Below are 15,332 nucleotides of genomic sequence, written 5' to 3'. Positions count from 1 at the left end.
CCAAAGCGGGATGCCCCCACCTGCTCTCCTCCCACCGCAGACTGAAGCTGCCCAGGGTCTCCCAGCCCCCAGGCCCAGCTGGAGAAGGCCACTTTCAGAAGAGAACTGGCAGAGGGTTAAAGTGTCGTGGGTGGAACGGTGCACGGGGAGCCAGACTGCGGGTCTCAGTGCATCTGTGCTTCGGGCGGCGCTTCACCTCGTGTAACTCCGTGTGATGAGTCAATAGAAAACAGGAAACTCTAAGTCCCTGGAAGTCCTCATGGCACTGAGGTGCTACACCTCAGCTAGGCTGGGGCTCTACTTCTGTTTGCTTGCAAAGGAGGAGGGAGGGGACAGTGCTGACCGCCCCTCCTGGGACGGCTCCGGGTGGGCGGGGTGCCAGCACTGACGCTGCCCTTGGCAGCGCCCCACACCCCGCACTGAAGCTGAGCCATGGAGCCTCCAGCGCCAAACGCCAGGACAGCCCAGCACAGAGCTGAGCGTGACAGAGGAGCGGGCCTGAACCCGTGCTCAGCAGGGCCCAGCGATGTGCACGCGGTGCGTGAGTCACCTCTGCTGGGCACGCACTGTCCCCCACCTCCCCGGCGCCCCACCACTGTGAGGTCTGTCCCGGTGGGGTGTGAGCCCCACCCCCAGGGTGGCCCCCAGCCTCACACGCAAGCGAAATGCAGGTTCTGGGACTCTGGCCTTGGGGCAGCAGTCACAAGGGCTTGCTGCCCGACTGCTGGGCCGTCCTGCACTGAGACCACGGGGGCGCTGGACCAGCAGAGGGGGTTTCCTACATCCGAAAAGGCCTTTTACTGATCTTAGTTTTTCCCTCGACCACGCCACCATCCTTCCCCCACCGTCACCCTCTACTCATTTTCATAGAGTGGATCACTTAATATTGTTTCACAACAGTGACACACCCTAAAACTCAGCCACTTCAAATACACGACTTAGTGACCTCTGACACCTTCAGACTTGTGCAACCACAACACAAGGCAGGAGGGAAGGGGCGACAGGGGTGGGACGGTCAGAGGTGTCGCCGACTCAACAGCAGGAGGGAAGGGGCGACAGGGGTGGGGCGGTCGGAGGCGTCGCCGACTCAACGGCAGGAGGGAAGGGGCGACAGGGGTGGGGCGGTCAGAGGCGTCGCCGACGCGATGGGCCTGAGTCTGAGTGAGCGTGGGGAGATGGGGAAGGACAGGGAAGCCTGGCGTGCTACGGTCCACGGGGTTGAAAAGAGCTGGACATGACTGAGCAACGGAACCACCATATCAGAATAGTTTCTGAACCCCGCTAAACTGCCCCCAAATCCTCAAGTCCACTTAATGTCATCTTAATTGCTATTAATTATCTGGAAGTCCAACAAGCTCAGTGAATTTAGGATTCAAAGCCCCTCTTCTTCATGGTGAGTTCACACAGGAAACCTCCAGCATTCCCAAGTGAGGCTCTGAAAGGGATCTTTCCAAACAAGGAAATTTGAGACTCATGTTTACAGCTGATCTTATCCCCTAAACTGACACACCCTGGGACCTTTCAGGCTCAAGAACAAACCGAGACAACAGCCACAACAGTGAAAAACAAGGCCCCGGGTGGGGACAGGCAGCCTGCCCCTCGGCTTGGGGTCAGAGCCCAGTGACGCCACCGGGCGGCCTCTACAAACAGCCCGAAGGGCCGCCATCACCTGGAGCGGGGCTGCCGTTCCGCACTGGCTCCTGTTCACAGAAAATAAAGTGTTCTCCCCTCACATCCGTACTCCAGCACGGCCGGCAGGCCTGGCTGTCGAATCCTCGGGAGGAGGAAGTCACGTGAAGACGGCGTGCGGCCGTGCTCTCGGCCCCCCGAGTCCCGTCTCGGGCTCAGAGCTGGGGGAGGACAGGCCCGCCGCCCGGCCCCGCCTCTGCCCTACGCCCACGTTTGTCACCCACCTAAGGCCCAAGCGCCGCTCCGCGCCCCAGTCTGAGGGGGCGTGGACGGTCTACAAGCTGTGCGCGTGTCAGAGCTCCCGTGGGCCCCGCCTGCCAGGACAGGTACCCATGGACCCCCCAGGACAGCCGCAGCTGCAGGGCAACTCACAGCACCGTCCTCGCCAGAGGACCGGGGGACACCCTGACGGTCACTGGCAATCCATTCACACCTGTACTGGAGCCACAACCCCGCCTGCTCACCTCTCAGTGGGCTGAAGAAGTTGAAAAAGGAATCGTTGGGGACTTGCTTGGTGATTGTTCTGACGGTGCCTCGGCCCTTATGTTTCTGCTTCTTCTTGATGGTTTTGACAGTCACGTTCTTTCCTTTCTTCCAGTCAATGGTGCACCTACAGGGGTAAGACCGTCACCACCGTGTGCCTGGCAAGCAGGCCCCAGCCCGGCGCTTCACCAGGAACCGGACGCCAGCACCTGCCAGTGGGCACTGGGCACGCCTCGAGGAGGCAGAGGCCGCAGGCGCAGGAGGCCGCGCGGTGGCCCCGCAGACACTCTGCAGGGTCCCGCCAGGTCCTTCCCATGACCGTGCCTGGGCAGCAGCTTGTCACCGCTGCCCCTTTACAGACACCACAGTGCACAGGAAGCCACCGCTCAGGCACAAGGTCTCAGCAACTAAGTGAGCGGGACTAGATGGGGAAAGCACACCAGCTGCTGCCAAGACCGATGGCTGGTGAAGGACATCTGGCTTCCGGGGTGCTGAGCGGGCCTCGGTGGGGCTGACCTCTGAGTCACCCTGGCCAACAGAGAGAGTGCGGAGAGGAAGGCTCCTCACTCGGTGGCCTGGGCCTGGGCAACAATCTTTCTAAAGCATTCTGGCCATCTGAGTCCAGCAGAATTTTAATCAAGCTCTGTATACTCACTCACACAGAGAAATGCATCAGGGTAAGTCCTTGGTTCAGTAAGTAACTGCTTCAATCAGGAATAAAATGATTTCCCAAACTGTCTCAAACCAACCAAGAGGACACGTTCTAAGCTGCTCTCCTCCGTGCTCCAAAGGCCACAGCACCGAGCGCTGGGTCCCGAGGCCACGCGTGCTCACGCGGCCCTGCACCGCCCAGCCACTCACTCAGCAGGGCCCTGCCAAGAGGACCGACTAGCTTCATGGTCTCTGCGTCCCTCTGGGAGACTGAGGATCCCAAGGCCCGCATTCAATTGGGGAAACTGGGCCACCACCCTACAGGCTGGCCCAGGGAACCGCAGGACACATTTCCCAGCGCCAGCCGTCATATCCCCAAAAGGAGAGACTCTTTCATTGACTTCCCTCTCTGTCTGCTGGGCTTTTAAACAGATAAAGGCTTCCTGCTTTATTCTTAACTTCCACCTTACTTGTGACGTTTTAAAACCATCTTGTGTGTTTCAGAAAAAGAAGCTTAATGGCATTTTCTTACCCGTCACAGTCAACAATCTCAGGGCCTTCAAAAGAAAACGGATCGGCCTTGTCTGGCTCTGACTTCATCTTGTACGTTTTTGTCAGGACTGGATTGGTAAAGTAGTCATTGGGTTCAAAGTGGAACTCTAATACAAAAGACTGGGAAAAAAAACTCAGGGTCAACACCACTTAAAATCTACAGGTAACTGGGGACAGATTTTACCAACCACACAGTGCCTGCTGGAACCCCGCTCCCTAAGGCAGAATACCGAAGAGCTCAGGAGGCGTGCTCACATAACGAGCATGTCTTTACTGCAAAACCACCAGCCCAAAGGTAGAGCCCAGGCCAGGCCAGGGAAACCCCCGCCAGCCTGAGTGCACATGTGGGCACGTGGGCCTGCTGCCCAGGACCCCAGCCCCATGGTCACAGCAGGCAGGGGTCTGGAGGGGGAGGTCAGCTGCAGCCCAGCCCCCACTCCGCCCCTCTCAGGCAGAGCAGTTCCTCCCAGCCCCACAGTGAAAGCGCAAGACTCCACGTGGGCAGAGAAGCCTTCTGGGACCCACCACAGACGCGCTCACCCTTCACTCACACAGCGCTCAACAGACAAGAGGGGGTACAAAGCAGTGGGAACAAATCAGATGGCAACAAAGAAGACATGTGTACCCACAGGACAAAACAGACAAAAAATGAGATACCCCCTCTCTGGGTAAGAAGTCCCAGGAACACAGCACTGGCCTGCATTTTGGGAAACAAGGGCACTCGTGTGCTGCAAAGGGCAATTTGGCGATACCAAACGTTAACAAAATGAAACGCTCTGGGACTCCATAATCCGGTTTTGAGGAACGTGTTCTATTTGAGAAGGACACTGGCCAGAAGCAGCAGCGTGTGCAGGCCTTCCCCTCAGCCCTGCTTCCCCAGAGCTCAGTGAACCCACTCCGGGCCTGGACGGCCTCTGTCCATCGGCGCTGTCAGATTCCGGGAAGTCACTCAACTTCCCTGTGCTTCTGCTTCCTCGCCTGTAACACGGCATCACAAACCCCTCTCTCCATGGGTCACCCGAGGATTACTCTGCAGGAGCAGTCAGAAGGCAGCCGGGGTCACAGGCATTACCAGTTAAATGTTAGCTCTTCCCATTTTTATTCCAAGGGTACAACAATCAGCTGGGAAAGTAATTTAGGAAAACTAAGGGGAGGAGGTGGAGAAGGCAATGGCACCCCACTCCAGTACTTTTGCCTGGAAAATCCCATGGATGGAGGAGCCTGGTAGGTTGCAGTCCATGGGGTCGCTGAGGGTTGGACACAACTGAGCGACTTCACTTTGACTTTTCGCTTTCGTGCATTGGAGAAGGAAATGGCATCCCACTCCAGTGTTCTTGCCTGGAGAATCCCTGCTGTCTATGGGGTCACACAGAGTCGGACACGACTGAAGTGACTCAGCAGCAGCAAGGGGAGGAGGAAGAGAAGGGCCACGAAGGCCTGGGAGGCAGACACAGGCGGCCAGAGACCAGGCAGCAGGGAAGGGAGGCCGACAAGCACACACCACGGCTCTGGGAGACCACACCGCAGTCAGGACAGTATCAAGGAAACAGAGAACCGTCCTGTTCAGGCTTCAGAAGCGGGGAGCAGGGCTCTGACCTGCTCTTGACCTGCCCGGATTCCAGGCCTGCCCGCGAGCTCAGTGAGTCAGGTGGCACTCTAGATAAGAAAAGGAGTGGGTCCTGGAATCTCTTAAGCGCCCAGAGGCCTGGCCAGCCCCTCGGGGTCTAAGAAGTCTTATGACGCAAGAGGTGAAACAAACAGCCGGTAAGAAGCATGCACCGCGGTCATGCCCAACTCTGTGACCCGACACACTGGAGCCCGCCAGGCTCTTCTTGTCCATGAGATTCTCCAGGCAAGAATACCAGAGTGGGTTGCAATGCCCTCCTCCAGGGGATCTTCCTGACCCAGGGATCAAACCCGCATCTCCTGCAAGCACAAGCAAGTCAGGTGGCGCCCGAGATAAGGAAGGGACAGTTCCCGGAATCTTAGGCCCGGGAGGCCTGGCCAGCCCCTCACGTCTAATAGATCTTAGAGATGAAACAAACAGCATTTCGAAAGCTAAAGTGAAACCAGAGCTACGTTTCTGTGCACAAACTGATCACGGTATCGGTTCGTGGCCTGAGACTGTAAACAGGAAACCCCCAAACTCCCATCTGAAGATCTTCCATGGGGCAGACGCACCGCCCAGGACCCCTTCCCAGTCAGGACCCCAGCCTGCTGGAGTCTGGGTGTGGGCTGTGGGCCCAACCTGGTGATACACGCACGGTCACTTCTGTCTGTCGTTTCTATTCTTTTCTTTTAATGACCATTTATTAAATTAAGTCAAATAACCTTCTATAAAAAATTGAAATTGTGTGTAACAAGAGGTTTGTTTTGTTGTTGAATCCTTTGAATCTAAAACTGAAGTCAAACTTTTGGTACAAGACAGGAAGGCAGCTACAGGCAGTGAGAGCGTCAGTGGGACCCTCCCCAGGCCTCTCCTGACCTGTCCCCCAGAAACCCATCTCCACGATGGGCTCCAGCAGCATACGCTCTTCCGTCAGAACTGCTGAGGGTCGTGACCACAGGCGTGGACGGGCCACCCTGGGGACTGGGCTGGACTAACCAACAGCTCTGTCCCACTGTCCTTCATCACCCCTACTGCCGAATGGACAGAATCACTCACTTCTCTCTCTCCCCTGTCATCTCTCCAAGCCTAGGGTGTTACTTCCTTCCTTCACATTTTCCTCCTTTTCCTTCTTTCCTAGGCCTCTGTCTAGTTGAGAATAAGGTGGGGGTGTGGGTGGGAGGGAGACGCACGAGGGAGGGGCGTGTGTAACTCTGAGCCTCCCAGGTGGCACAGTGGTCAAGTCCACCTGCAGGAGCAGGAGCGCACGAGACCCGAGTTCGATCCCTGCAGTCAGGAAGGTGCCCTGAAGGAGCACCTGGCAAGGCACTCCAGCACCCACTGGGAAGCTGAGGAAGGCAGCAATCATCAAATCACACATATACCATGCACGCACACCCCACCACCCCAGGGGACAAGGGTTCAGTCGTCGCAGCGCACTCAGCTCACTGCCACAGGACGCCTCTAGGGGTGCGAGCCCCACCCGGGGGAAGAGTGTCACCTGGAAGAGAGCCACAGGGGAAGGCCCTGCGATGAGTGGGGTGTGGCGGGAAAGAGGGGGCTCCCTCGCTACCTGAAGGGCCCCCACCCCAGCTGCAGAGGGGTGTCAGAACATCTTTCCAGGGTGGAGCCAGCAGGGAAGGGACAGACACAGGTGTGCGGCCCCACAGGCCACATACTGGACAGGAAAGGGGACAAGCCCTGCGGTCCGCAGGCGCCGTGTCTCCAAGACCTGAAATGCAGAGCCGCAGGCAGGCGGGCAGCAGGTGGCGCTGCAGCTGCTGTGGCGCTGGCATGGGCCCCACCAGGCACTCTCAGAGGACCCAGCGCAGGCAGCCTCGTGCTGAGACTGCTGCAGAGAGCGGGGCTGGCAGGCTCACTCACTGGCACGCAGCCCACAGAAGCAAGAATTCTGGGAAGCACAGCTCAAGGAGCAGAGGAACGCCTCTCCATCGTACCCACCAGAGTCAGTCTCAAAACCGAGGGCGCCGGCCTCCCCCAGCCCCGAGGACCTCTGCTAAAGCACTGCATGTACCTGAGGATGCGCCCGCCGCCCCTGTAACCCGCTCTATATACATCCTGTCCTCAGAACCCTGGGGGGCACCTGAGAGAAGGCTGACACCAGCCCACAGGACACAGGAAACAAACCGGCTCAGAAAGCAGAGCACGGCACAGCGCATCCCGGCCGACCGCTGCGCCTGCCACCGAGTCACCAGGCAGCCCGCACGCTGCTGAGCCAGGCGGGAGACTGAGAGTGGGCGCGGCACTCGAGGCACCCAGCAGCGGGCGCGTTTCTCGCTGGCTCCCAGCCCATCACCCTCAGGGCCCTGACCCTCTGACACCAAGCAGCACTCACCATAGGCTGTCCAGGGTCCGAAAACTTCACTTTTATATCCTGCAGGTGTTTCAAGATTGGCTCATCGTACTCCTAATCACAAAGAGAAAAAAAAGGCCCTGGTGAGTGGCAGCAGACAACAGACCTGTTCCCACTGCGCCGCTGCTTCATTGCCCCCTAGACTCTGGGTCATTAGCCCTGCAGAAATTCTGTCCTTGTCACTCACCGCCAGCCCCGGGGTGGCCGCAGGGAGGGGCCGTGGGGCAGGAGCCGTGCTGGCTCTCACACCACCCCCAGCTGTCAGTGCAGACGGAATCAGGAACGCCACCAGTGCAGACTGATGGTCCTCACATCCCCAGAGAGACAGGATCAGAAGAAACGCCTGGACAAGCTACTGACCTGGGCAGCCATCCCCTCACCAGGCAGTCAGGATCCAGTCACTCAGTCAAGACCACTCACACAGCGCACCCGAGACCTGAACGATGGGCACTACAGACGCGCGTCTGACGGCGGCTCTAGGCTTCACAAGTCATCATTATGCAAACACACAAGTCCACCACGCCTGCTATTTGAGAAGAACTCAGGGGAAAAAATCACAAGACCCGAAACCCAGAGACCACATGCTAAGGAAAGGTGCTTTATGTGTAGAACAGTCACTTCTTCACCCCAGAAGTCTAAGGACTTCCTGAGGCTCATTAAGCCTGAAAACTCCCGTTTCCCTATTTTAAGTTCTTTCTACATCGTAGGCAGACCTCGTTTAACACACTTCACAGATATTTTGGGTTTTGTTTTGCAACGTGAAGGCTTCTCTTAACCCTAGGCTGTCAGACAACGGTTAGCATCTTTTAGCAATAAAGTATTTTTAAATTAAGATATGTACATTTTTGTCAATGGACATGATTTTGAGCAAGTTCCGGGACATGGTGATGGACAGGGAAGCCTGGTGAGCTGCAGTCCACGGGGTCACAAAGAGTCAGACACAACTCAGTGACTGAACAACAACAAAAATGTACATTTTTTAGACATAACGCTATTGTACACGTAACAGATTATAATATAGTGTAAACCTAGTTTTTATTATTCACTGGGAAACCAAAACATTCACATGACTCACGTTAATGCTACGTTCACGTTACTGCAGGGTGCTGGAACCAAATGCACAATGTCTCTGAGGCCAGCCTGTATAAAACCAGCAATATCAAAGGCACCTTGCACGTCTCTGGACAAAAGGTAAGCTCAAAACAGTTCTTAAAGGCCACATCCATATGAGACGTCAACTCCAAATTCCAGAAGCAGAAAGCAAGGCTCCACAGTGATGCCTGGGGCTCCCCCGAACCCTCAGTCAGACCAGCAGCGCCCACGGGACTGTGCCACATGTACAAACAACCAGGATGGCCTCCACTTCCGCAACCAGCCATGGATCAGCACCGGAGCGCGAGGACGTCCCGTGGCCTAAACGGTGGTCCAAAACTAAGCGCCAGTGGCAGAAGCTACTCGAGGGCCGGTTTAGAGCTGCTCCCCACAAGCTTCAAAGTCATGAAGACAGTCAGAACCTCCCGAGCCTCTACAAGCACCTCACACCCTCACTGACTGGGGGTGGGAGGCACTGATGCCGCGACTTCCCTTTAAAACTTGCCCGGGAGACTCTAACAGTCAGTGAGAATCTGATTCTAGCATGTACTGCTCAAGTTCCTCAATACATTTCTGGCTCACGGCACTCTCAAAAGCACGATCCAGTATTCTTTCTCCCTTTTCTCTTTCTGGACCACACTACTCGGATTACAGGATCTCAGTTACCAACCAGGAGTCAAACCTGGGCCTGGCAGTGAAAGCACAAGGCCCTAACCACTGGGCCGCCAGGAATCCCTAATGGTCTACTGTTCTTGAACCACAGCTTTCCCCATGGAAGAGAAGCTTGGATAAGAACACACAGGCTCGTGCTCCTGCCTGGAGAAGTTCTTTCAGCGTCTGTCCTAAAGCTGGTTTGGCGCGGCGGACTTCTCTGACTTTCGCTTGTCTGCATGGGCTTTCGTGTATGCACCTCCACTGACCCTATCACTCTGCTTGACCCCCCCAATTGCGAATGATTATTTTTTATTGTTAGGCTAATCATGTTCCCATTATGGCAGGCAATTGTAATTAGTTTTAATTTTTTGTCTGGCTATTGATTGTAAAAACTGATAAACACATCTTTCGCTTTTGTGATTTCGTAACTATTACTCATTTAATATCATTGTATCATGATTGGTCAACAGAAAAACAATAGAATCCTGTATCACCAAGACTACCATTTAATAGAAAAGCCTGCTGCTGCTGCTGCTAAGTCACTTCAGTCGTGTCCGACTCTGTGTGACCCCATAGACGTCAACCCACCAGGCTCTCCTGCCCCTGGGATTCTCCAGGCAAGAACACTGGAGTGGGTTGCCATTCCCTTCTCCAATGCGTGAAAGTGAAAAGTCAAAGTGAAGTCGCTCAGCTGTGTCCGACTCTTAGCGACCCCATGGACTGCAGCCCACCAGGCTCCTCCGTCCATGGGATTTTCCAGGCAAGAGTACTGGAGTGGGGTGCCATTGCCTTCTCCGAGAAAAGCCTGCAATCACCTGTAAAAACCTGTAAACAAGATGTATATCAGAATAATCTTGGAATTTTTGAAAAAATACAAATGCCCAGGTATTGCTTTTATTCTCCAAAGCCACAGCTGCGCTTCTGCTGAGCAGCCATGCTCAGAGACAACTGGACTGTCTGACCCTTTATCACGTCTGCTTCACTTTTTCTGTTTCATGCTCAGTGCTCCCATTTCATTTACGTTTTCCCATTTCTCCATCTCTTTTTTTTTTTGATGTTCTTTCTCAAGTCTTTATCAAACATAGGAGAAAAGCTTTTGTATACATATATATAATAACATGTATAATATATATTTTAGAAAACTTACAAATTTTCGCCTGTCAGAAAAATTTATGACATTTTGCTTCCACTTGTTTGAGTTAGTCTGAGTAGAATGCTGCTGCTGCTGCTAAGTCACTTCAGTCGTGTCCGACTCTGTGCGATCCCATAGACGGCAGCCCAACAGGCTCCCCCATCCCTGGGATTCTCCAGGCAAGAACACTGGAGTGGGCTGCCATTCCCTTCTCCAATGCGTGAAAGTGAAAAGTCAAAGTGAAGTCGCTCAGTTGTGTCCGACTCTTAGCGACCTCATGGACTGCAGCCTACCAGGCTCCTCCATCCATGGAATTTTCCAGGCAAGAGTACTGGAGTGGGGTGCCACTGCTTTCTAATTAAAAAAAAAAAAATAGATATGCAACAAGCAACAAAGGTCTACTGTATACCACAGGGAAGTACCGTCATTGTCTTATAATAATCTGTGATGGGAAGTCTGTATACGTACCACAGAATCACCAGGCTCCGTACCTGAAACACTGTAAGTCAACTATACTTCTACACAACATGTATATTAAGAAAGAAAGAACACAGACGACTCTAATACACTGAAACATCCCCCAGCCCGGACAGAGAGCAGGAGCAGACTCCTGCCACGCCTTCTCAGGCTCCGGCGCCCAGACACGGGTCCGAAGAGGCAGGAGGCGGCAGCGACGCAGCGCGTTTCTGAACCGCAACAACCGCCGCCCTGGAATCGCACCGGAGCTGCAGCAGCGAGAGCCGTCTGCACGCCCGCCACGGCCAAGCTCTCCGATGTGAAAGCACTGTGCCGACCCACCCGAATCAAATGCAGAGCCCACCCTCTCTGTGGACTTCTGAGCAGTACTAATTTCTGAATTCTGGAAACTCATCTCAGGGAACGTCACATCTGTTACCTTTTAAGTGGTTCACCATTTCACTCTAGAAAGGTCCATAAAGCAAGACAAAGAGAGCCTGGCCATTGCCATTGAAAAAAAAGACTTTTTCAATAAAAGTTATTAGAAGAATAACAGCAACTTGTTAAATATTTGTACAATTAGCAAGAGTGCACGCCAGGCCATTTCAGATAAAAACCTGATCAAAAGCCACAACTCCCTAAACTGGGGAAGGAAATAATCACCCAAGTCCAAGAAACCCAGAGAGTCCCAAACAGGATAAACCCAAGGAGAAACACCCCAAGACACATATTAATCAAATTAACAAAGATCAAACACAAAGAACAAATATTAAAAGCAGCAAGGGAAAACAACAAATAACACACAAGGGAATTCCCATAAGGATAACAGCTGATCTTTCAATAGAAACTCTTCAAGCCAGGAGGGAATGGCAAGACATACTTAAAATGATGAAAGAAAAGAACCTACAGCCCAGATTACTGTACCCAGCAAGGATCTCATTCAAATATGAAGGAGAAATCAAAAGCTTTACAGACAAGCAAAAGCTGAGAGAGTTCAGCACCACCAAACCAGCTCTCCAACAAATACTAAAGGATATTCTCTAGACAGGAAACACAAAAATGGTGTATAAACTCGAACCCAAAACAATAAAGTAAATGGCAACGGGATCATACTTATTAGTAATTACCTTAAACGTAAATGGGTTGAATGCCCCAACCAAAAGACAAAGACTGGCTGAATGGATACAAAAACAAGACCCCTACATATGTTGTCTACAGGAGACCCACCTCAAAACAGGGGACACATACAGACTGAAAGTGAAGGGCTGGAAAAAGATTTTCCATGCAAATAGGGACCAAAAGAAAGCAGGAGTAGCAATACTCATATCAGATAAAATAGACTTTAAAACAAAGGCTGTGAAAAGAGACAAAGAAGGTCACTACATAATGATCAAAGGATCAATCCAAGAAGAAGATATAACAATTTTAAATATATATGCACCCAACACGGGAGCACCGCAATATGTAAGACAAATGCTAAAAAGTAGGAAAGGAGAAATTAACAATAACACAATAATAGTGGGAGACTTTAATACCCCACTCACACCTATGGATAGATCAACTAAACAGAAAATTAACAAGGAAACACAAACTTTAAACGATACAATAGACCAGTTAGACCTAATTGATAGCTATAGGACATTTCATCCCAAAACAATGAATTTCACCTTTTTCTCAAGCGCACATGGAACCTTCTCCAGGATAGATCACATCCTGGGCCATAAAGCTAGCCTTGGTAAATTCAAAAAAATAGAAATCATTCCAAGCATCTTTTCTGACCACAATGCAGTAAGATTAGATCTCAATTACAGGAGAAAAACTATTAAAAATTCCAACATATGGAGGCTGAACAACACGCTGCTGAATAACCAACAAATTAAAAAAAAAAAAAATAAAGCACAGAGATGGCCAGAGTACGAAAAATCATGAACTATCTACTAGAACCTTACTGAAAATGAAATAAAATGGTCAAGTTGGAAGTAAAAGGATTGGAAAAGATACACAAACAGTAACCAAAAAAAAAAAAAAAAATAGTAGTGTCTATATTAATATCAAGTAAAATTGATTTCATATCAAAGAAAATGACCAGAGACACAGAGAAACATTATATATTGATGAATCAATCCATTAAAAAGACATGGCAATTCTAAGTGCTTATATACCAAATGACAGAGTTGCAAATTATTTGATGCAGGAACTGGTAGAACTGAAAGGAGAAATAGACTGAAAATTAAAGTTGGCAAGTTCAACATCTCTCTCTAAACAATAGAGAGAACTAGACAGAAATCAGCAAGGATCTAGAAGAAATCAGCAATACCATCAAACATCAATGTCCAATCAACTATAATACTTCACCCAATAACAGCAGAATAAATATATTTTTAAAGGGTCTATGAACACATACCAAGATCATATCCCAAGCCATAAAATAAACCTAAACAAATTTAAAAAACTGAAAAAAAAAAAAAAAAAAAAAGCCACAACTCAGTCAGCATGCGCCCGCGTGTCACCGTGCACAGACGTGTGTGTGCACACACTGGGCCCCTCAGCACCAGCACTTCCACCTGGGCCCGCGCCCCGACGCCTCTCTCGTGTCCACATCATGTGAGTGAAGCGAGGAAGGCTCGGGATCTGCTCATTCTCTTCCTGGGGCGAGGCTGCAACCAGCAGCACGGCTACCTCAGGCTCGGCAGAGGCTCCTCGAGGTGGGCCTTCCCAGGGGACCAGGGCACGAGGAGTCAGGGGCCCCGCTGACTCCTCCGCCAAGCTACGGCCACACGAGAGGCCTTTCCACCGCCGCCAACACCTGCGGCGAGCTCACAGCCAGCTCGCCTGCCCAAGGGGGAGGTGCCGTGAGCCCACCTGCACCAGCTCGCTCAGCATGTCCACGTTTCTGAAAATGGTGAACCAGAACTCCGGAATGCCTCTGGGGGCGGGCTCTTCTGCTGCTGCTGCTTCTTTTTCTGCTATGACTGCTTTATTTTTCATATCTCCCTACAAACACAAAGATGCAAAACAGAATACTTATTATGAAGCAACAAGTTTACAGATTTTGCAGTGGCTTATTTAATACAGAATATAGTTTCAGAATCCCATTAAAACCTCTATCAAACTCCTTGTCTTTGAATCTGCATCTCCAGGACCACTGTGCCATCACACACTCAAATGTCTCGGAGAAACAAAGCCTTTCAGGCATCCATATCCGGATGTAATTCCTCAGTCTAATTCTAGACCACGGGGAGCAGAGCTGGGGACTGGCACAGGCCCCCAACAGGGAGAGGCTGCCCAGCGCTGGCTCGCCATCCACCCGGGACAATCACCAGCAGAGGACACTCCAGGACCTCCACAACAGAAATGCCCGCCACGCTGCACACCCAAGCTGCAGGGGTGTAGGGACAGAGGCAGCGTGCAAACAGCAGGGTGGTGAGAGGAAGCTGCTGTGCCCGAGAGGAAGGGAGTCTCTGCTATGTCACAGCCCTGATGCGTGATTCTCAGGGGCAATGATGACAGGGGTCTTCAAGCTAGCAGAGGCAGATTCTCCTCCCATAGTGAAGACCTGATGCACAGCTATCCACAGGCACAGCTTCAGCTACATCAGACTTGACATGTTTGTAAATGATCAAAAAGACACACAGCGACCAAAAATAACATAAAAAACCTCTCTGAACGTTTACACTATGGGGTAGAAAGACGACTTCCAAATGTGCTATCGGGCAACAGAGCTCACCGGATCGTGCTGGGGCTCCCACAGCACTGGACTGGCGCCCGTCACCAGCCCCAGGAGAAGGCTGCCAGCAGGGGGGTCAGAGCACGTGGCCCGAGGAGCACCTTCCAGCGTCCAGCGGTGAGAGGCACCAGGGCCACTCCGCCAGCACTGAGCTCCTGTGTGCTCTGCCCACCGCAGCCCTGCCTCCAGGGCCTGCCCCACCAGGCGCGCTGTGCTCTGCCCTCGTGGGTCTCTGCCTCCTTCACCTCCCCAACGGTCTGCACTACACGTGGGTGCCCGACGGCCGAGAAGGGGGACAGTGTCTGGTGACTGCCAGGGCCAGTCAGACGCCAGACTTGCAAGCCATCCTGTTTCACCGTCCTGAAGACACCTGAACACTCAACCTAAGGGTGAAGCCACGCCTGCTGTTAGGAGCGCTCCTCTGCGTAGAGGAAAACCATTTTATTTCTTTTTTCACCCATACCCCACTGCACTGCACAGCTTGGGACCTCAGTTCTCCAGACCAGGACTAGAACCGGGCCGTGGCGGAGAAAGCACCAGGCCCTAACCACTAGACCACCACCCAAGGCCGTCTTGTTTGCAGCAGCACTGAAACAGAACGCCAGTGGCGCCCACGAAGAAGAAACTTACGGCCAACTTGTCCTCCTCTTCAGTCTCACTGTGCCACTCAGACTCTGCGTCTGTGGGCTCAACGTCACCAGTGATGAATTCCCTTCTCTAAGAGTAAAAAATAAGATCTTACAGTTATTCAGAAACTCGAGAGTCAAGACAATGAACCTGTAAATAATGTGAATGAAAAGACTGAAAACTGGATGCCTTCATAGCTTGTTTTGGAGAAGGCAATGGCACCCCACTCCAGTACTCTTGCCTGGAAAATCCCATGGACGGAAGAGCCTGGTGGGCTGCAGTCCATGGG

The 15,332-nt window shown here is 52.4% G+C and overlaps 1 protein-coding gene across 3 annotated transcripts in view; it reads right to left on the bottom strand.

Moving 5' to 3' along the window:
• The window catches only part of NAP1L4 (nucleosome assembly protein 1 like 4), a 52,712-nt gene that overhangs the window by 9,123 nt on the left and 28,257 nt on the right, over nucleotides 1-15,332 (bottom strand). For all 3 annotated transcript variants that reach the window (XM_005227333.4, XM_005227332.4, NM_001038094.2), the window contains 5 exon segments: nucleotides 15,047-15,133; nucleotides 13,552-13,683; nucleotides 7,338-7,409; nucleotides 3,356-3,495; nucleotides 2,154-2,299 (listed from right to left, as the gene is read on the bottom strand). In XM_005227333.4, the coding sequence (XP_005227390.1) occupies nucleotides 2,154-2,299; nucleotides 3,356-3,495; nucleotides 7,338-7,409; nucleotides 13,552-13,683; nucleotides 15,047-15,133 (577 nt within the window).

This window comes from Bos taurus, chromosome 29 (assembly GCF_002263795.3).
Source record: "Bos taurus isolate L1 Dominette 01449 registration number 42190680 breed Hereford chromosome 29, ARS-UCD2.0, whole genome shotgun sequence".
Classification (NCBI taxonomy): domain Eukaryota; kingdom Metazoa; phylum Chordata; class Mammalia; order Artiodactyla; family Bovidae; genus Bos; species Bos taurus.
Note: the sequence above shows the minus strand (reverse complement) of the source record. Positions and strands in the feature narration are given on the sequence as shown.